We start from the raw sequence: 21,864 nt of genomic DNA on the forward strand, positions 1-21,864 counted from the left end.
ATGCGTAATGTTGTCGTAGGCGGTGGGGCAGTATTAATGTCTGAAACCATCCCAGTCATAAAGCATACAGTGCCTTATTGCCTGATTATACAAAGAAAAAGACAAATAAAACAGTATGCATTATATATTATGCAAAATGAACAACATTATTTCATAGAGTCCCTTGAGATTCCTCTGTCTGAGGACTCCTGTAACTTGAAGATGAGGCTTATGTCTTCAGTTCCCACCTTACTTTTGCTCATATTAGTCTGTTCCTGGATTTTTTTATTAGTTTCCAGCTAACTGAATGCCTTTGTCATGGACAAATCCAGGTAAAGCTGGTTTCTATTTATTGGCTAACTACTTTTTCAAGAAATTCATGTGCCACTCCTTGTCTCTTTATTACAGCATTGTTCATGTACTTTTTTCACGTAGTCTTGCATCTGTTTTTTTACACTATCCTATCCATAGGACTTACAGCCATGGGAGGCTGTAATAAAGGATGCCAGCACAGAACATGACAGTTTATTTAAGTAAAGTGGAGATGGTAGGCTCAAACCCAGCAATCTCCTGCTTTTGGGCCTGAAAGATTGCCATGTGCTGTACATGAATATTGTTTCTTCCCTTTATGGTATGACAACATCTATGTGTCTTTTTGCTGTGGTAGCAGGAACTGTGTTATCCTGAGGCTTGTGGCTGGGGACTGCCTAACGAGGATCGGGAGAGATTTCTGTCCAGGAGTTACCTATGACACCAGCTGAGGTCTCCCACCATGTGGAAGTTGAGACAGTCTTTTTCCCCTAGGAAACAATTTGGCAATAGAATCAGTCCGAGATTAACCTTCTGTGCAATGACAGCAGATGAAGCATCTGTAGCTTCAGAAGGGCTTTACCTACCATTTCCCCATCAGGTTTCAATTTTCTATCCTTTTAATTATGGTGCATATGGGCACAGGCAGTTAACAACTGCAAGAATCTCTCTTTTGCTGTTAAGCAGATTTTTAGTGGCCTGAAAACTTCAGGAGTGTGTGATAGGACAGTGCTATACTGTTTATTCATTATTCAGGTGCTGTAGGTAAGAATTAGGGTTTTTTCCTGCAGCCATGACAATATGAATAAACTGAAAGTGTGGTTTTGCTTCTCTGTGTGTGTCTTGCATAGTAGGGGTGAGGTGTCTTGTGAGTAGGGGTGAACTTATTTCTGATTATTCTAAAAAAGTTCAGACACTGAAAGTTCTTAAGAAAATCTCCTGTGGAAAGGAGAAGTGAAAATTATCTCAGTCTTAAAAACAACAGGGTATAACAACGCAGAGCCCTCATTTCTCTTATAGTGTTAGCTGGGGTTTTTTTGTTTGTTTTGCTTTTATTTTTAATGGGTTTGACTGTTTTTGAAAGGTACACTTTCAAAGCAATGTGGAGGAGGAACAGCTGGGATGCAAAATAATTAATATATTATTATGAGGTCAGAAAAGGCATTTTCTAAACACAAGTTGCTATGGCTGCATATTACTGAGTAGAAGTGAGAGCACTGGGTCTTTATCCAGTTACATTAAAGCAAATCAGGAATATATACATAAAAATCAGTGACAAATATCTGCTTAAATGTGTAAATAATTTAGATCAAAATAAATCTTGATATTCTTTATAACAAAGTATTCTAACAGCCCTAAAGAAAACTGCACATTACCTCTTTGAAGCACAGTCCTTTAAAAAAACTTGTACGTTTTTTGATTTACTCAAATAAAATATATGAACAATATCAAAGATCAGTGAGAATGACTAAAGTAGGATTTTACTGTTGTATTTGATACTTGGACATCCTTAAGACTGGGGGTGTGCTCATGAAGATATATGGTGCAGAATGAAAGGTTTAATGTGGTAAGTTCCCCATATACAGATACACAGCACTTGTCCTCCTAGGCAATTTAAAAAGCATATAAATAAACACCCACTGCACTCCTGCATGGCCTATATATGATCTTTCTACATCAAGGAGACAGAATTTTCTGAGTCAGTAATTATTGTTGACAAAATTAATTTAATTTCCTATTAACAATCAGAATAAAGTTTATTATACTGTTCATGTTTTATTAGTTTCATATTGATTTAATAGAAAGCTGATGGACAAGCCAGCATCTCTATTCATAATACCAAGACAGAGATAAATTATTAAACCCAACCTTGTTCTGATTCAATAAACAGGTACCACAGTACTTTTGGAATGAAAGGTAGTTTGTCATAATGATCTTGGTGTAATTTTGATAGTATTTCAGATATAATACCTTTTGCTCTTCTGAGTGTTTCCTCTCACTCTTCTGAGTGTTTCCACAGCCTTCTTTCTAGGTTTAGTGTTACTCACACTCTTCACTAATATGAGGGCAGTAATAATGTATCCTGTTGTGTGGTGGTAAGCCCAGAGAACAACTTGTTTTTATAATATACTACTGCTGGAAAAAATAAAGAATGACTTATAATGGGTGGGAGAACTACATGTAATATTAGTTTATGCACTAGGAAATAGGATTTACAAAACAGTGTGACTCTGAAATAATGACTGCAGAGTACATTCTCTGAGGTACATTGCTTTCACAGAATCCCTTGAGGATACAATCTTCAAGTTGTTAATAATTTATTTAAATGCTTTTTAAAACGTAATAAAACCCATGATGTTGTTTTGAAAGTTATAAATTAACAAATACTGCTTAAACAAATGTACCATACATAGAATAAATGAATTTTAATCAGTCATTTTGCTTTTAATTATTCTTAGGGAGTTGCGTAGCTTGGTCATTGAGATGGTCTTGTCTACAGATATGTCGGGTCATTTTCAACAAATTAAAACAATGCGACACACTCTACAGCAGGCACAGGGGTAGGTTATTTTCCATTCTGTTCATTATCTGTAGTCTTTCAATGAGCTCATATTCAAGAAAAGAATTTAAAGAGTTGCTTTTGTTTTGAGATAATTGGAGCATGTCCTTGAATTGACAGGGTAGACAAAGCCAAAGCCATGTCTTTGATTCTACATGCAGCAGACATAAGCCATCCAGCAAAATCCTGGGAACTGCACTACCGGTGGACCATGGCCCTGATGGAAGAATTTTTTCGACAGGTGCCATTTTTAAAATCCTTTAATAAATTTAGTTCAAGAAGCAATGGTTACATGACTGAATATTTTTTAAGTCTTCCAGCAAGGTTGCTGTTGGTTGTGATTGACAAGCATAGTCAGTAGTATATATCCTTTATTCTTCATACTTACCACTGACATTAATTCAACTTTTATGTGTGTGAATAAGACAAAATGGTTATAGCTCTCTATCTATTTCAGTTGATATCAGTATTCTGAGTGTTGTAGTGGGGTTTTTTTTCTTTCAATTATAATATAACTTGTCAAGCTGTTTTCATTCTGTAGACAGAGATTTATATATTCTTTGAGTTATAAAGAAGCAGAAGGATAGGATGAGAGAAAATAGGAAGAATTCATGTTCAGCAAAGGAGACAAAAAGTTGTCTCCATTCCACAAGTCAGAAAGTCCTTATATTTCTTTTCTTTGCTAGTATTTACCATGCATATACCACATAGATCTGAAGGTGTTGCCTTCATAACAGCCTGATCCAAAGCCAGAGGTTAGACAGTACCATCTTGTTAATGCTGGGACCATATACCCTAAACCAAAAATGAAGACACACCATTGTGAAAGCCTTTTCATTTCTGTGAGGTACTGAATTCCAAGAGAAAACCCAGTAGATGTTGGTGTCTCTGCTGTTCTTTTTTGATTCACCTCAGCAGTTGAAACAAAAAACATTTCTCCAGAGAGAAAATACTCTCCCCATAATCAATATTTGCAACCATACACATTGTCAGCATAACAGTTACTGAAGTACAATTGATACTCAAAATTCAGTTTAGGAATGACAGTTTCTAGACTGATGCACAGATTTTAAAAAGGGTTAATACACATCAGGGAACAGTGTATGTTTTGCTCAGCTTGATTGTCTTAATTTTACTATATACTGACATTTTCAAATCAGAAGGATCACACTGGAAAAAGGGACCAGAGAATAAAAAAGAAAGTATGTTATACCTTGAGGTTGTTAGACCCATCTACTGTATAAGGTTTGTGCTCAGGTCCTGGAGAATCTGCACATGAATTCTCAGTAGGGAGCATCAGGGCATCCCTGACTCTGGGCTTTGCACTGGGGAGGCAAACTGGAGAGCTGGTGCCTTAATATAAATAATGAATGGACTGAGTTTTGTGGAAATAATGAGCAGTCATGAGTTTGTGTCTGCTTCTGTCAAGGGAAATGTTAAGGATTTTAAACCTGAGAGCAAAAAAGAGGAGCGGGTTGCCCAAGCAAAAGTCATAAAATGGCAACTGTAAGAACATTTTAGACACAGAGAGACAGACTAGACAGGACCCATGGGACAGTGAGGCAATGTGTCCAGCCAAGTGGAGGTAGCATCAGCAGTAAACAGTACCACACTGGTCACTGAATTGCACAAGACCAGCTAATGTTTTAGTTATTCCTTTATCTATTCCCTAAAGAAGTGACTGGATCCCAAAGAAGCTGCTCAAAAACTTGAGAAGGCATTTAACAATAGAACAAGTAAAATTGTATATGTGGTTGCAACTCAGCAGTATAAAATATGAAAGTCTTCCAGGCTGCAGGGGAGTGTATAAGAAACAGAATTCTTTCCATGTACTGCTAAGGACTGTGTGTGTGGAGTTGTTCCAGCACTTTTGAAGTGTGATGAAGTATCAGCACATATATAAATGCGCTGAGCAGTGAGGACTCAGTAGGTCTCCTACTTCCTAGATGCTTGTTGTGCATCCTCTGGTCTGTTGATCTGAGCCTGTGTGATAGAAATTTTCAGGATTTCCAAATCTGTTCCAGCCAAGATGAAGTAGTCCAAATGTATATAAAACTCTTTAATTCCTCCTCTTCTTTTCTTTAAAGATAGTAATTCACCTACTTCTGTGCCTTATGGGAAAAGCAGTAGATTCTGAAACAGCTGATGCAAATCCAATGCTTTCACAGGCAGCTTTCAAAGTAGTGAGCACCAGCAAAAAAATAAACATTCACCTTAACGAAAATGTTAACTACAGCTAATGGTTAAAATATGTGCCAGTGTTAACTTCAGAAAATAAAACCCAACAACACTTTAAGTTTAAAAGTAACAGCTACAGAAAGCATATTGTAATACCAAGGAAAATCTGAGTTACTTGTTTAAAATGGAAGTACAGCCACCCATCTCAAATCCTTAAAATTAGAAAAATAAATAGTTCAGGTAACTCAATGAAATAGCACAGTGCCTATAGCACTCTACACTCAGTCTGAATAAATCCAGAGACATTAAAAGAGAGTTAAAAATGAGTCCAGGGCCCAGACAAAGAATTTTTTTTACTGTTTGATTTCCATCTTGTTTTTAAATCTCATTACATTCTAACAACTAGTTTAAATATCAGTGCTGTGTCCATTATTACAATTTACAGTAATTTTAGACTCAAGTGACACTTAAGTATTAATCATTATTATGTTGATTGCAAATTAATTCATAATTGGAGTAGAGAGCTACTTGAAAACAAAACAAAAAAAACCCACTAAATTCATCCATGATTAGTGTTGAATTTTCTCTTTTTTAATACCTTTAGATGAGAAGATTGCAAAATTAACATTACTATAGAAATCTTGTATTTAACCATGGCTGAAATAGTTAGAACTACCGCAGTTTATATGTTATTACAATCTGGCCCCTGTATTTACATGGAGATGCCACTCCCACTGCTGAAGTAGCAGGTCTTCATATGTTCTTCCACACTCTGGGCTCATATTATTAACACTTGAATATAAAAGTTAACGGCCTTAGTGATAAAGCTCTCTCTGCTATCACATGAAATGCAATCTGTGAGTTGCATCTGTTCCTGTGGCTGGATTGGTTTTACTGCATTTCTGGTCCTAAACCTTTCCCAAATGCACTTCAATGATACATGATAAAAAGACTAAAGAAGGTTGATACTGCCCCCTTCATCCATCAGTTTCTATTTTCCCAGTTTTCCTTGGAAGAATGGTATGTTTATGCAGTGCTCCCCACTGAATGATCATCTAACAGCACTCTCCATGACAAATACTTAGGTTTATTCGGCTTGCAAGACTAGGTTTTCCTGTATCTATAATGTCAGTGCTTCTGGCAGCCAGGGCGGCAGCAGCACAAATTATAACCTCCTCTGAAAGACATCTCTTCAGGGTTTTCAGTTTTGGGGTTTTTTTGGTGCCACTGGACTTTTCTTTTTGAGGTTTTGCAAATCAGTTGGTCTACCATGCTGAAAATGGAAATACACCCTCCTGCCTGTTAAGACTTGCAACAAAAAAGACTCCTCTAATCTGCTAAGAGCTGAAAAAATTTCAGAGCTAGGTTGTACAAATCATTCTTGTAAATTAAACTGAATTTGTATTTTTTTGTGGCTTCAGCAATAGAGAGTAATGCCTGCTAGTGAGAATGAGTTTGAATCAGTTCATACACTTGACCTGAGTAAATCCACTGAAGGATTTTTACATGCTAAATGAACCAATGTAATAGAAGGACACATTCAGTATTTGGCATACTATTACAAACATGTCTAAGTATCTCTAGTCCCATTACATCTGGGATCAGCAGAATTAAACTGTGAATACAAGAACTTCATATATTTTAAATCTCATTGGCAGATGCCTTGCTGTTGAGAACTTGATCACACTAATTTTCTTTACATAACAGTTGCCAAAAAGTAATCAGAATTTAGACTCTTAATCAAAATTTAAAGATTTGAAGATTTGTCTCCGACTTGTTTTTATTTAGGAATATAAATTAATTAAGTGATCTGTTGAATAAATACTAAGAATATTCAGATTTCTTTGTCTCTCGGTCCCTCTATCAAATATATGCTTATAATATTAAACATTGTTGTTTACAGGGGGACAAGGAGGCTGCTTTAGGTCTTCAATTTTCCCCACTTTGTGACCGCAAGTCCACTTTGGTAGCTCAGTCTCAAATAGGTAATGACAAACTGTGTTTTTCTTTCTTTTGTCTCTGTATTCACAAAACATTTTCATTTGCCAATTTTGAATTTAAATGTTCAAAATTCCGTCATATGGAAGGTATTTCTTTGCACCTATCCGTTCACAAAACTTGTGTGCTTTTACAGCTGGTCTCAAAAGAGCATGATGTAATTTCACCATGTGTGCAGGAGGGGTAGGAGAAGGATTAACCAAGGTTAATCAACTTAAAGCTAATTAATAAATCAGCTCTCTGGACTGCAAGCAAGCCTGTCAGTGTCTCAGGGTCAAACTACAAAGGGTCAAGCCTCCCTGGGTTGACAAGGACCACTGCAATCTGTCACTTAACGTATCCTTTATTCCATTTCACTGAGAGTTTGGAGCCAGTATGCTTCAGCATCCTATCTACTGCAGGAGAGAAGCTGGATCCTAGATTGAATCTCTGTTGCTCACCTTCACACTGTGTTGCATGGTTAGAGCATGAAGACATCTGGAAATCCATTGCTAGCTCATGTTTTAACATATTTTTTTTTCTGTTAAGTGCTCAGTAGAGAATAATGCTTCATTCTCTCACTGTGTCATCCCATACCGTGATGAGCACTTTAGAATGTAAAAGACATTGTTCAGAGCTGACATCTCAGAACTGTGGGATGAATGCTGTCTCCTAAGGATATTACTTGTTCTCTTCACTGATTTGACAGAACCCTCCTACACACTGTGAAATAACACTTTACCTCCACAGAATAATAAACAGCAATTTGAAATATTAACTCCTTGGCAAGAAGCTCCGAATGGTAAAAGAGACAGCCTGACTTGTAGCACTCTGGCTCAACAGTAGCTTCCCTTCTATTCAATAATTAATACTCCTTTCAAATGGTGGGTGTGTTCTGCAGTGCATAAAATTTACAAGAAAAAATAATGAAAAGCTGTAATTATTAATATCTACCTATATCTATCCAGCTTCAGGTGTTTTTTTTGTTTCAATTGTACTTTTTTCTTCAAGACTATACTGGAGGTATCTAATATATTGGGTTGGGACTACAGTTAGACAATCAGCCCAATAGCAAGTATTAATTTTTAGATTTGAGACTTGTGGAAATGTAAAACCTGATTTTCTCTCTTTTCCTTTATTAGGTTTCATTGATTTCATAGTAGAACCAACATTTTCTCTTCTTACTGATTCAATGGAGAAAATTGTTATGCCTCTTATAGAGGAAGCGACAAAATCTGAGAGTCCTGCATTTGGGACCCCTGGGTATGAATACACTGCTTTGTTATTGAACTAACATAATAATCATGATAATGTGATTCTCAGAGTCATCTCGGTGAAGTTGGGGAAGTAACAAACAGCTGTGCAGTATTGCCACCCTGTGGGGCTGCGTTGTACTTGCAATGTTCTATTTTATCCCATTGATTGAGCAGTTGTACATATAAAAAGACAAAACCCCAATAATCATCAGAATAAACACATACAAACCATGACATTTATTTCTACAATTTTTTAATATAATCCTTGCAATAAGCTATTGAAATTTCTGTACCTATAAGGCAAAGTAGCTATGACAGTGTAATCTGAGTGTCTTCTTGCTGAAAGCATTGTTGAATAATCAGATACTGCCTCTGTTATCATATTTCATTTTAAAACTGTAATCTGAGCTTTCACTGCGGTTACTAAATGATAACTTTGCAAGGCAATTTTTCATTTGCTAGACATCAGTTAGATTTCAGCAACAAAAGGGTGAGCCTAGCTCTTTCTTATATTTTGCTTGCTAGAAGCAAAAGTTGCTAGAAGTAGGTATTTATGATGGTGTTCTTAGTGTTTTGGGGAACAGTGCTAAACTAAGGCATTACTGATAACACATTTGTTTACATACTCCTTCATAAATGAGTGATTAGCAGCTGCAAATGATTAGCAGCTTCAGGCTTCATTTTTGGTTGATGTTCATGACTGAATGGTAAATGAAAAAAGGCTTATGATCCAGCAAAACTTCCTCGTGTGAGATGGAGGATAAAGGGATTTTTTCTTTGTTTGGAATCAAGTGCCACCCTTTTGAGAGTGGAGAGTGGAGTTCTGAGGAGAGTGGAGAGGCTATAGCACGATAGGAAAAGTCTGAGCCAGAGAACTGCACACTCACTACTGCATGGACACCATGACATGGTGCCTGGAAAGCATTAGAATTTTGGTGTATTCTTTCCATTGTGTCCTATTCAACATCTCTGGAGCACATGGATCTCACATTTAACTCTTCTAGTGAAATTCTTGTTGGTATGATCACTGCAATTATTTTCTGATTAATGGAAACCCATTTGTATGCATATTAACATCTGTCTGTGGTACCAATGAGATAAACCGTGCAGCAAAGTTGAGTAAACAAAACCTATTAAGACTTGAGTATCTGTTGGAGGTAGGTCTTATTTTTTAATTCTAAGAAAAAAAGAGCATTCATTCTTTTTTCCCCCACCTTTCCCACCATATACACATATGCATGATTTCATTCCTACTTACCTGTAGGTGTAAAGTGGCTGCGGTCACTGTTAAGCAGATTTTAAACCCACTTAAATCTTGCTTTGACTACGCTTTTGAAGGTTTGTAGCTTGAAGAGAATTTTCAGCTCAAGCAAAACTTACCTGTCATATACGTCATGTCTTCCTTTTTTTAAATGGGTCAAAAAACAATGATCAGATGTCTTTCCTGTGGGACCCAAAGATATCATTCATCATTCAAAAACACAGCTTAGAAGCTGCTCAAAAATGGCTGTGTAAACATTCTTTTAAGAATTGGGTTACAAGTAGTATATTTTCAGCTGTCACATATTTTCAAGAATTCTCTGGAAAATGGTCAGCAGGACATCCTGTATCTTAGGCACACTCTGGTAAAAACTTTTTTCAAATTAGTTACTAAGCAACGTGATTGATTGCGTATTATTAAAATTGTCTGACTGTGTTTATAATTTGGAGTTTTTTTCCCTTGTCCAGCCAAAACAGTTTGGGAGGAGTAAGCAATGCTGAAGCACAAAGACGACCTGGGTTTAAAAGTACAGGTGATGGAGGAGCTCACGCAGAAAATTCTCTAGCAACTGTAGACCTAAGGGGCTTCAGGGACAACTTAATGAAGATCATTCAAGCAAACAAAGAAAGATGGAAAGAATTAGCAGCAGAAGGTATGATATGTTAAGGTGGAATGTTTTTATAGGTTACCCCCTAAGATCTCACCAACTTTCATTTTTTTAAAAATTTCTATCAACCTGTAAAAATGCATAGTTGTCTTGTACTCATATATTTTATGTCTTAATGTTTGTTTTAGATGCTCCTGTTTTGCTCTCCCGGGAGGTCTAAAGAGGTGTAGGTGGTTAGGGGATGAGTGTAAATTGTATAGCCTTTGCAATCAGGCTCTGTGCTGCACAGTTTATCTTTAGAGGTTTGGTTTAGAAATGTGCATTCTTGCACTTTTAGTTGTAACTGATACTGACATCTGTTTTAAATGCCAAAATCAACAATTCAAAGTGGTGTGTGCTGTCGCATTACTTCAGAAATGTAAAAAAAAGTTGTACTCTGCTATCAGAAATGCTATTTGTTCCCCACTGTATGGAAAATTCAGTATTGCAGGCTTCTTGAAACTATGCTGTAGGCAATTATTTAAATGACCCAGTGGATCTAAAGATTTGGGCAACCACTGCATGCATTAGACCCAAGCGAGCCAAAAGTGACTCTTCATTTGCCAGCAGATAGTTAATAAAGTCAAACCTGCACTGAGCATCTTAGTTCATCAGCCTTATCTGAAAGTTATCTGAAATTACAGTTACCTGAGTAAAATACTTTTCAATCACCTGAGTGATAACTGTTAGAAAGAGTTTATAGCTTCAACCCAGGCTAAGTGAATGCCATTTGGGAATATTTTTTCCACAGCCTGTATTATTTCCTAGTAAGTACCTGGAATATTTTAGCATAGCAATTCACTGCTGAGAATGGTCTTGCTGCACATGACCTGACACTGACAGCTGCGAATACTATCCTGGAACCCAGTGCCAGCTTTGTTTTTCATCCCATCATCCAAATCAACATCTTTTTTTCCTAAAGAGGTGTCAGACAAGACAGAATAACAGTGCTGAGCAGTGATAAAATACAATTTAGTGCTAAATTGAAAATGAATATTCTCATTAGGAGGGTATTAAGAATAAGCTTCCATACATAAATCTTTTGAGGCAAAGGTTTGAAAGAGTCAGGTGGAAGAGACATCTGAAGAGAGGATTCTATTAATATTGTCCCTCTTCATGAGAAGCTTTATATAACCAATTGCTTCTTTTGGTGTTGCTCAACTAATAATGGCTGGTCAAAAGGAAAATAACTGCCCATGTGCAGTGGTCAGTAATAATAGACCATCAAGGCCACTTAGCTACAGCCTGCAGAAATCCAGCAGCCCAGAGCTGGTGTCATGAAAGGTCCTTCAATGTGGTGTAATGGAGAACTTGTTGTCTGGAAGTTTGCCATTTCCAGTTACACAGAACTAACCAGTTTGATTCTGATTTTTGGTATGTTGTTCTGGAGGTATACAGTGCTATCAAAGGGCACTGTTTCCCCTTCATTTCCAGTGCTTTGTTTTGCTCTATAAATTACTGATATAGTTAGCCCAGTTTTACTGGACTGTTGACAGGCATTGAAAAGACAAAGTTACTTGCAGCAAGAGATTTAAAAAATATTATGGGTAAGATTGCAGTCAATATCAATGTGAGGCCCAACAAAATCCAGGAAACTCTGTGTCGCTAAAGGACATGAAATGATTCACACAAACACCTCTCGGTGTCAGAACAGAAAAGCAGGCTTTTATTCTCTGACTCCAGTATTCATAGATTCTCGACAATGACCAGGGATTGGATAATTAAGTTACCACCTTCCCAAGCACACTGGTCATGCAAAACATCCATCAAAAGACGATTCTTAGAAGGAATGTGGTAAACAAATCTATAGAACTTTCATGGAAAGTAACTAAAACTATGAAACCATTATCAGAAGGCTTCAATTGCCAGGGTGACAACTCTGGGCATGCTTTGTACTCTGACAGAGATGTTAATGTTCAAGGCTCCATGGATTTTGTTGAGATTGTGGTTGTCCTAACCTCCTTTTCTTCCATCAACTTGAAGAATGAAGCATGTCTAAGTACTTCCTGAACAGAATTATGGAATTGCAGTAAAACCTACATTAGGGAAGCTAATGGGTAAGTGAAAATAGCTGGTGTTGGGGCCAGAGCCTGATGGACAATATTGTCTCTGTGTGATTGTGGCTGAATCTGTTTTTTGAACCACTCTGCGAGGAAAAGATTTATAGAAATCTGCTCCACAAAGAAGCTACCTGCAGCAATGTCTGCAGTTGACTGGAGCATGGCACAGAGACCTTCAGGGTGCCTGATTAGCCCATAGAGGAGACCTTGTTAATAATGCAAATACTCTTGAGTACACGTTTATATTTTGTTTAGCAAACAGATAGTAAGGGGTTTTTATATTTTAATTAACAGCTGTGGGGTGGATTATGTAGGTTTTATGGAAGTTGTCTTTTCCATTCATTCAGAATGGAATGTCTGCATACATAGTCCATACGTGGGCCCTAAGGACTGCTGTAAAAGAGATTTTTAAGTAGCAATAGCTTTCTATAGAGCATTTTCTGAGGGAGCACATAATCCTTGTTACCTAGTGGAAAAGGGAGTCTTCTTCAACAGGTCCCGTATATCTTCTCTGAAGCTGTACCCTGAAAAGGCTGAGAATCCTTAATCAGGCTGTGAAAAATGAACATCTAGTAAAGAATAAAAAATATTGCGATGCATCCCCCTTCCACTTTAAATTCTTTTCAGATTAACCAAGTCTGACTAAGCTTGTAAGTGAATAACGTGAGTTCTTGAGCTTCAGACATTAGTCCAATCCTGTCTAGATCTCATGCTGCCTTCTCTGACTCCATGCTTGATGAAAAATCCTTAGGCTGCTTTGGGCATACGTATGAAATTGTGTTTTATTCATAATTTAGTAGGAGAATGTACTGATGAAAGAGATGTCAGAGATAAATCACTACCAGGTGAAAAGTGCTGTCATTGGTCTTAGCTAGATAATTTATGACAAGTCACAATTTGCTGAATGCACTGAGGAGGTCACGCATGTGAGGGCTGTGTTATGGTAGTAAACAGGCTGGCTCCCAGTGCAGATCTTCAAACACACTTCCTGAGCTGACTATGACAAACAGAGCTTGTGCTTTTGAAGGAGCCATCTGCATTCTTGTCAATGGGCTCTGCAAACACCAGATACTGTTCCCAGTTTAGTTCACAGGCTCAGGAGAAGTTGTCTCTATAATATGTAGTACTACAAATGCACAAGGAATACAGAAAGGAAACTAGCAACATTCCATATAATTTCCTGAGGGTCACCTGAACTCATGCCAGCTTTTCAGGATAAGGTTACACATGTAGCACTGGTGGGAGGCAGTTCAGCTGGAGCAAGGGCTTCCCTAGCAAAAGCAAGCAACTTGTGCAAGGAACAGCATGCTTTGTTTCTGGAAAGGCCTATATTAGCAAGGAAAGTGTTTATCTACCTAGGCAGCTGTTTGAAAGCCTCCTTAACAGAAGGCTCAGTAAATAGGATGGCTCCACTTTGCTAAAAAGGCCATGTCTTGTGTAATTGAGGCAGAGGAGCTCAGTGCTCTATAGCCTTAGGGTCTTCAACCTTTCACCACTGGAGAGTTAGAGGAATGTTTCTCAGGCCTTTCAGGGAATGCTGTTAACAGGGAATTACCATAATGATCAAACATCTGGGATTCTAATTTGAAAGCCTTGATGTTTAATTAATATTCCAAGCCCCAATCACCAGATAATCTGTCTCTGTTCAACTCAACACAGTGATAAAGAAACTATTCCATCCTGTGCTTTTTTCAACACATATTATTGTTGGTTGCTGCTGCTTGCAGTTACTGTATTGTAGCAAATGGACAGTAAATGCGCTCAGATGTATCTGAGAGGTTCTTTCATTAGAGAATATGTGTTCTAAATGGATTTTAAGATCTGAAAGTTATTGACCTACTGAGAAAGCTGTAAGAAGCACAAAACTTGTTGGGAAAGATTTAACTACCATGTAATATCCTTCATGGTGCACTTCTTAGAACATAATTGTTTACTAGAACATAATTATTTAATATTTTTAAAATACAATTTTTATTCCTTTATTCATACTTAGCTTGTTCTATAAAAATGTTCCAAACATTTACTAATAAAGTTGGTCTGCGCTTGGCAAGCTCAGGTACTCTTAAGAGAATGTAAGGGTACAGACTAATAATTGTGTTTGCTGATTTACATGCTTTAATCTCTTCAGTAGATATCATTGCAAATAAAGCTACAGGGATAAAAAATTTTATTTCCTGTTTACAGTGAACAGTAACAGGCACAGACAGCTCAGGACACTCACCTGAGGTCATATAACAACACAAGGGTATGCAGAACAACACACCAAAGGTCCCGCTGCCAGTCACATGAGCCCATCTTCAGGATAATACAATAGCAGTTGTATAACAAACTTACTGTTTTCATCTTATGCTTATGTAACCCTTCTGAAGAATTAAGTGTTACAGGACTTGACCCAAGGGTGCATTATCTGTATGGAAAGACATCATTTGCAAATGTTGTCCTCAGCACTTTTGGCAGTGCAGCGGGCTGCATGGCTCGAAAGTGTATGCCTGGGATGACTGACCCCATCAAGGTGGGATGAAACATATGTGAGGCTGAACAAGCTTCTCACACTGGCCTCTGCTTAATTCTGATAGTAAAAATGTGACAAAATATCAACTAATGCATCTTTGGAGTAGACATCAGCTTTTTTTAACCCCCACGGGCAGCAATTTTGAATAACAAATGTCTCTTCTGAAAGACCTATGCATGGCACCTGCAGGCTCCCCTCGGGCACTTTCAGTTCTGCATACTTCCAGTCACAATAACCACAGGGTTCAGTTCCATTTTGTCTGAAATATTTTCTCTGCAGACTCACTAACAAGAAGAGAGTAGCAGCTGCTGAAATGTGAAAATCTGAGAGTGATGATCTGATAGCATGTTAATGTGACTTAGCAGCCGCTAGGAAGGGCGGGCCGTGGGAGGATGTGTGTGACAGTCACAGAAACTGACTGACAGTTTGGCACATGAAATCTACCCTAATGGACGGTTTTAATCTGTTGAAAAATAATCAATTCAAGAGGCTAAAGGAGTCCCATCCAGTATCAGAGACAGCGATTTTAATTGCAGTGCTAAAATGCTTAGGTCACAAGCAGTTTTTGAGCTAATTCAGAAATGTGTTAAGTGGGAAAAGGAGAATTTTTCAGCATGGTCTGAGGAAGTGCAAGGAGTGGGTTGAGCTAAGAGTAGAAGGAAGAAATGTTTGGTATTTGCAATACCCAGTAAATCACAGACTAAGGAATAGTAACTGACCTAATAATGGAACCTGTTAATGGAACCCTGGAGTACACATCAGAGAGCTGACCCATCCCTGCACATGATAGTCTACATCACTTAAAGCACCTTTTCCCTCTAGCAGGCTCACAGCAGCAGTCCCTTCCATTCCCTTTCACAAAAGTTCCAGCATTCAAGCCCCTGTGCTTACAGCTAAACAGCAAAAGAGAAGTAAAAGGTGGATGTAGCAACCTTAGGAAAACATAAACTCATAAATTATTTTTAACCAAATCCTTTAGTGAAAAGTTTTGATTTAATTAGCTAATTTAGTCTTTGCTACTTTTTCTATGTATGGTTTCACTTGGTTTGAAGTGGTTTTATATACTCCTATAACTGTGATGAAATTTGCATGAGGAGTTGAAAGTAGAAGGAAACAGTATCTAAATAACTGCAATATTTTCTTGGGTTTGAAAATGGCAGGTTGGTTGGGGAGAATCGTGGTTGTTTGGGAACTTTTGGGCATGTCTTTAAACACACTTAGTAGTTCTAGAGACACCAGGATCAGTCCTCACCTTCTCTGCAAAATTTTGATGCTCTGTCTTGGTCTTTTCTCTTTAAAATGGCTGATGTGAGAACATGTCTTCTAGAAAGGTACATTTCCTTCCTGTGGTGTCCTTGGGAAACCTTGTCCATGGAAACTTTGCCCTGGTTTCAGTCTTTGTCACTGCTCTCTAGAATTTTGTTTTACAATAAAAAAAGGCAGACAAACCTAGAAATCAAAGTTTTTTGTAGTATGCACAGATTCCATGACATCCAGCATTCTTCATTACAGAGTCCTCAAATGATTCAATTCTAAGTGAAGATTAACAGCTTTTCTCTCTAATTCAGTGGCTTTCTAATTGTTAAAACTTTCATGTCATCATGTCTTGATGACATGAGTATGTCTTGATGGCATTCTTTACCCTCTGTAAGGGTAAAGAATTGTAGCTTATGTTCAGCTAATGAAAATATAGCAGTGTGATTGAGCAGATACTTGTTTTACTGGGTTTTATACTGGCTTTTGTGTTTTTCCTCTCCATTCCTGTGAAATCAAGACATGCTCAAGTGATGCAGTTGCTGTAAAGAGGACTGTGCAGGTCATAGCAGTTGAATGCTCTTTTGTATACTACAGAAAGGTGAGGAAAAGAAAGCTGATGGACATTGACAGAACAGAAAGCTCCAAAATGTAGTAAAGCTTCCTTACCACTTGGACCATGTCCTGAAAGTGTTGCTGCACACATAGGCAGTAACAAACGGGGCTGGTGGAAAGCAGGGTTGTAGTTGATAATACACTGAACCTTCAGGGCCTCTGTGGTACTTTGGGGACACCACAGAATCCTACAGCTGGGGACTAGAGATCAAATCTTGTGACAGTTCTAGTGTTCCATGGACACTGTAGTCTTTCATTGGACTGATAAGGATTCAGTGCTCCCATTCACTCCAGCAAACAATAAAAAAAAGAACTTTAAGAAAATAGAGCAGTGTGCTTGAGCAGATATTTGTTTTACTGGGTTTTACAGTCACTGCCATTAGCTGGTTTGAGATGTCCTGCACATGGCTTTTGTGTTTTCAAAGCACATGGCTTTTTTGTGTTTTGTGTCAGTCAAAGAACTGACACACCCCAAAACCCCAAAAAAATTCTGAGGACCAAGATGGACTGTTGTTTAATCTTTTATATCTAATAAATCTACTTATTGTTATTGAATATGGAGACTGTTGCAAATGCCAGGTTACCTGCTTCATTTAACATACTCCATTTCCATCTCTGGCTGGCCATGGTAGGTGAGCTCATAGGAAGGGGGAGCTTGCTCTCCCCAGAAGCCCAGTGCAGGGTTTGGGGCAGCAGCCTGGCCCACTGTCCTCAGAGGGTCCCAGCATTTTGTGGCTGGCTGGAGGCAGAGACTGCCACAGTATTTATTACAATTCTTCCTGCACAGCAGTGGGGGTCAGACATCATGCCAGCTCCATTTCTCTTACACTAGTAGGATTAATTAAGCAGTGCCCTGCTTGAATTCTAGTGACTTTGTCACTGTCCCAGTCTCAGCCTCATTTAGACTGCTAGATAATTCTGTTTCATCAGAGTGATATAGGACAGCAGAAATTACAGAGAATTCCAAGTATTATGTGCAATATAAAGGTCCTATGTAATATAGAGTACAATTATTAGCTGTTAGAGAAAGCAGAAATCTCTATTTTTCCAGCACATTTAACATATTCCATGAGTGGCTACATACCACAAGAACCCAGTATTTTTCTACTTTCTGGCGGTAGATTAAAGCTGAGTGGAGCAAAGCAAGTTAGAATATAGAGTCAGGGGTACAGCAGGTGAGAGACTGAATACTAAGAAAACAGGGGGGTCCTAATGACACCTGTGACATCATCATAGAGCATTTTGTACTTGTGGCTTCTCAGTCTCAGTCACTCCCACCAGCCACTATTGGTGATGGTCCTGCAGTCTCACACCAGTTTAAATGTAAAAGGCATAATTTTTATCTGGTGTATTAACAAGTGTATCTTGGTGCAGAGATACTTAATTTCAAAGTATGAAATCATCCATCCTGATGAGTTAGAGTTTGGCTCTGGTTTAGCTATCCTGAAACAAACAAATTTGAGATCATCTCAAGGGCAGTCATAGAAGTTGGAGACCATCGTGACGTAAGTCAAGAACAAGCCATCAGAGTTGTTATGATTAAACTCATAATCTTCATTTGCCAGGTTAAGTTTGCTAGGGAGTGAACAATAACAATTTTAAGTTTGGATATTCAGCTTTACGAACAAAAAATAATAGTGGATTTTGCATGTATGAATATTCTGAGGTTTCTAATATGAGAATAAAATGGCCAGCCATCCAGTTACACCAAGACACGCCTGATTCTGGCTAGGATAGCCCTAAAACAGCATTCAACAAGAAAAATACTCTCTTCTTACTACCTTTATGGTTAAGAAATCTCACCAGCTGTGAATATAGTGCACTATATTAATATTCCAGTTTTGTGTGTGCTCATAATTCAGTTTTGCCTTTTTTAACTTACTGATGCATCTGAACAGCATGTGAAATATTTTATCTTTGAACTTCCTTGGGGTTTTTTATGAAGCTAAGGAAAAATGCTGTAGTTGTGTCATTTGGAGGCGAATATGGCGCATAAATAACTTTCTTAAGAAAAAAATCTTTATGTAGGTAGGTTATATCATGAGTGACAGATGCTTTAAATAATGTCTCTAGATTGAACATAACTTGCATCAAGCTCCACATACATATTTCTCAGTGGCTTTAGCCCAAACTCTTCTTTGTAAGAGCTACATTGAAGTCTGTAGAAAAAGACTACCTGTAGAAATTGCAGAAGATTTGGAGTCCAAACTAAGCAGGACTCTAAATTTTGGAGGAAATGGTTTAACTAGAAATTTCTCAAACATTAGAGTTCTTGATTTTTTAAAAAAAAATGTACCAGAAACTATAAATTACAAAAGAAGGAAATTAACCATTCCATGTCTCAGCACATCAATTCAGGTCTGAAGGTGTTCCCTTCCATCCCGTTTCATAAACCAAATTGTACTTCAGGCAGAAATTTTCTCTGGATTTAGAAAAGTGAGGTGGTGCCAAATGCTGACAGCAATAAAAATGTGCTTACAGTCTGGGTTATCTTTCAGTTGTCGTGTGCAATCATTTGCAGCCTGGATTTGCACTGGTCACTAGCAGTCAGAGTTCCTGGGAGCTGACAGTTAAGCTCAATAAGGATCTCAGTGCTTGGTTAATAATTTCTAAATCCAAATTAGAAATTTTATGCAATACCATGCAGCTGTTTTATGCCCATGTTGTTCAAACTGCAATGTTTGAACTTTTCAAATTGACAGTATTTGGTATCTTCTACACCAGTGTACAGATCCTAAAATCTAAATTTATGAAATACAGATTGTAATACCAAGACAAATAGGCCCTCCATGAAGACAGTATATTTATTTTTTGTTGGACTCTTCACCTGCCATCAGCCATCACAAGTTTTCCATTCTCTGTTTCTTTTTCATCTAGTAATTCCTGGAGCCACCTCTCTGTGCTGTTCTGTTCCTTCTCCTTTTACTCTGGGCCATTTCATTTGTACTGTTCTCCAAGTCTGCAATAAAGTAAGGAGTAGTAGAGCCTTACACAAGCATTATTTTTTCCTGTTGCTGCTGTCCCCTGAAGCAGAGTTTCCCCCATATCTGTTCCTTCCCTCTCTACATGTGCCATTAGCCAAAATGGCAGCAGTACTGGACAGCACATGCATGACCCCCTATAGCTTGTTCCAGCTTGCTCCAAACTTGATGGTTTGGAATTCTCCAGGTTGATAGGCTGATTTCCTTCAGGGTTCCCCCTCAATTCTGGTGCTTGCCCCATCCCTAGCAAGACATTCCCCTCCATGCCCTCTGCCTCTTGCAGAAATGATGACTCTGCTCTTCCTAGTCCTGTGTTACTAAACACCACTGCAGAAAGACATGCCTGCAGCAAGGGGTCCTCCTGCTCCCATCCTTCAAGTTATTGTTGTCTGGTGATGCTCCTTGCTCTGTATTATGGCCAAAAAAGAGGTACCTGATAGACATAAAACCAGAAATAGGATTGCTACAGTCCTCTGTAAGAGGTTCAGCTGCAGTCATGCAATGAGGAGTAGAATCCGACCCATAGTAAACACAGTGGGCATGGCCTCATGCAGAAACTCATGTTCACAGTGTTCCTGTGTACAGCTCTATCTGTCACTACTCTGAAATCAAAAAATTGTGGCATATTCTTCTTATCTAATTCACCTATTTTGTTCCCTCTTTGTAGAAGAACTTGGGAAAAATGTTGGTGAACAGGAAAAAGACCAAAGCAGAAATTCCACAGATGCACAGTTGCAGGAAGAGACAACAAGGACACAAAATGAGAGTAGTCAGGGAAGTGATGGTACAACCTGTCCTCCCAGATCCATCGTCCTACAAGTAGTCTCTTTCGACACTCCTCTGAGTGATGAATCCAGCTCAGAAAAATGCACTATCTCTGATCCGAACCAGAAAGATCTCAGCGATGCCCAGCAGGAGACACAGAGCACAGACCCACTGAATGGTAATGCTTCCTCACAGAGCACCAGCCAGTCTAATGAAGCTGTCCAGGGTGAAGCTGCAGCAGTGTCTGGTATCTCCCTGTCAAACATTAACAGCAATGTAAAATATTGAAATAAGGTGTTGTACAAACCACCAGCACAGGACGGTTTCTTCAGGCCTGTGTAGAAATGGTGGTATCCTAAAACATCAAATACAAGCATATAAACAAATACCAACTTTTTGATATCAGCTATTTGGGATCTAATAGAAAATTCTTTAGAGAATATATTTTAGTTGAACTTGAAGAATGGTTTTAGAATAATTTAAAGATATATATTTACAATTAAATAGCCATTTGTTACTGGGGAATAAGGTAAATTTTCAAAACAGATCTAACATTTTCTTTTTGAATAAGTAATTATGCTATTAATATTTGTTCCCCTTAGTTTGGGCACCTAATATGTTTGTTGTTTTGTAAAGAACATCCTTTGTACCAAACATAATGTGAATCTAAGAGTCAAGCTTAAATAGATGGAATTTTCCATCTGTCATGAAACTGTGTCATTCTCTTAATCAGGAAGATCAGTCTCTTGACTCTAGCTGCTAGACAAGTGGAGCAGCCAGAAAATTGCTAAAATGTCAGAATATGTTTTTAGAGTCTAAGTATTTTATCACAAGATGACCATGTCTAGTATCTGGGGATTGCAACACAGTATCCAGGGCAACATGCCCAAGCAATGAGGAATAGATGTTATCAAAGGAAGAGGAAGACACTGTGCATCTTCATTTTATTTTCTGACTTTGCTTATAGATAGACTAAGCTTTGAGGAGTTAGGGTAATAAGAATAATCAAGGATATAGTGACATTTCCTTTCCCCACTTTTACTTAAAATATGAAACTCATTAATGCTTTAATGACAGTAAACCTTGCAATATTGTGCCAGAAGTATGGCATTGTCTGAGCAGCAACATTCAAGTGCTTCTAATGCTTAGCTTAGACATGAGTATATGACTTGGCATATTTATCAAAAAACCTTTTTATGGAGAACTCCCACTTACTCTAGATTTCCACATTCCACGGTTCCATGCTTTTATTGTTGACAGGTTTTTTCCATCAGAAATAACAGATGGTTAATTTAGGGCCCTAAATCAAAATATTTACACTAAAATTATTTTCACAGCATTTGAAGTTGTCTAATAACTGACATTTTATCTTTTTACATGTATTTTTGCACCAGGTTTGTTTTAAAGCTCAACTTAAAATTTAAGTGCATTAGAGAAGTTGCCCATCTCCTGGATGAGGAATGCAGTAGGAAAAGCTGCATGTTTTATCCCTCAGACTTGGCAAAAGGCAG

The 21,864-nt window shown here is 38.0% G+C and overlaps 1 protein-coding gene across 2 annotated transcripts in view; it reads left to right on the forward strand.

The window, feature by feature from the left end:
• The window catches only part of PDE1A (phosphodiesterase 1A), a 74,902-nt gene that overhangs the window by 45,732 nt on the left and 7,306 nt on the right, over positions 1–21,864 (forward strand). The window contains exons 9-14 of one of the 2 annotated variants that reach the window (XM_015634891.3): positions 2,748–2,849; positions 2,969–3,089; positions 6,930–7,011; positions 8,146–8,266; positions 9,988–10,172; positions 20,256–20,531. In XM_015634891.3, the coding sequence (XP_015490377.1) occupies positions 2,748–2,849; positions 2,969–3,089; positions 6,930–7,011; positions 8,146–8,266; positions 9,988–10,172; positions 20,256–20,531 (887 nt within the window). The remainder of the gene's footprint in view (positions 1–2,747; positions 2,850–2,968; positions 3,090–6,929; positions 7,012–8,145; positions 8,267–9,987; positions 10,173–20,255; positions 20,532–21,864) is intronic. The other variant, XM_033516035.1, reaches the window with a different exon arrangement.

The sequence above is a fragment of the Parus major genome, chromosome 7 (assembly GCF_001522545.3).
Source record: "Parus major isolate Abel chromosome 7, Parus_major1.1, whole genome shotgun sequence".
Lineage (NCBI taxonomy): Eukaryota > Metazoa > Chordata > Aves > Passeriformes > Paridae > Parus > Parus major.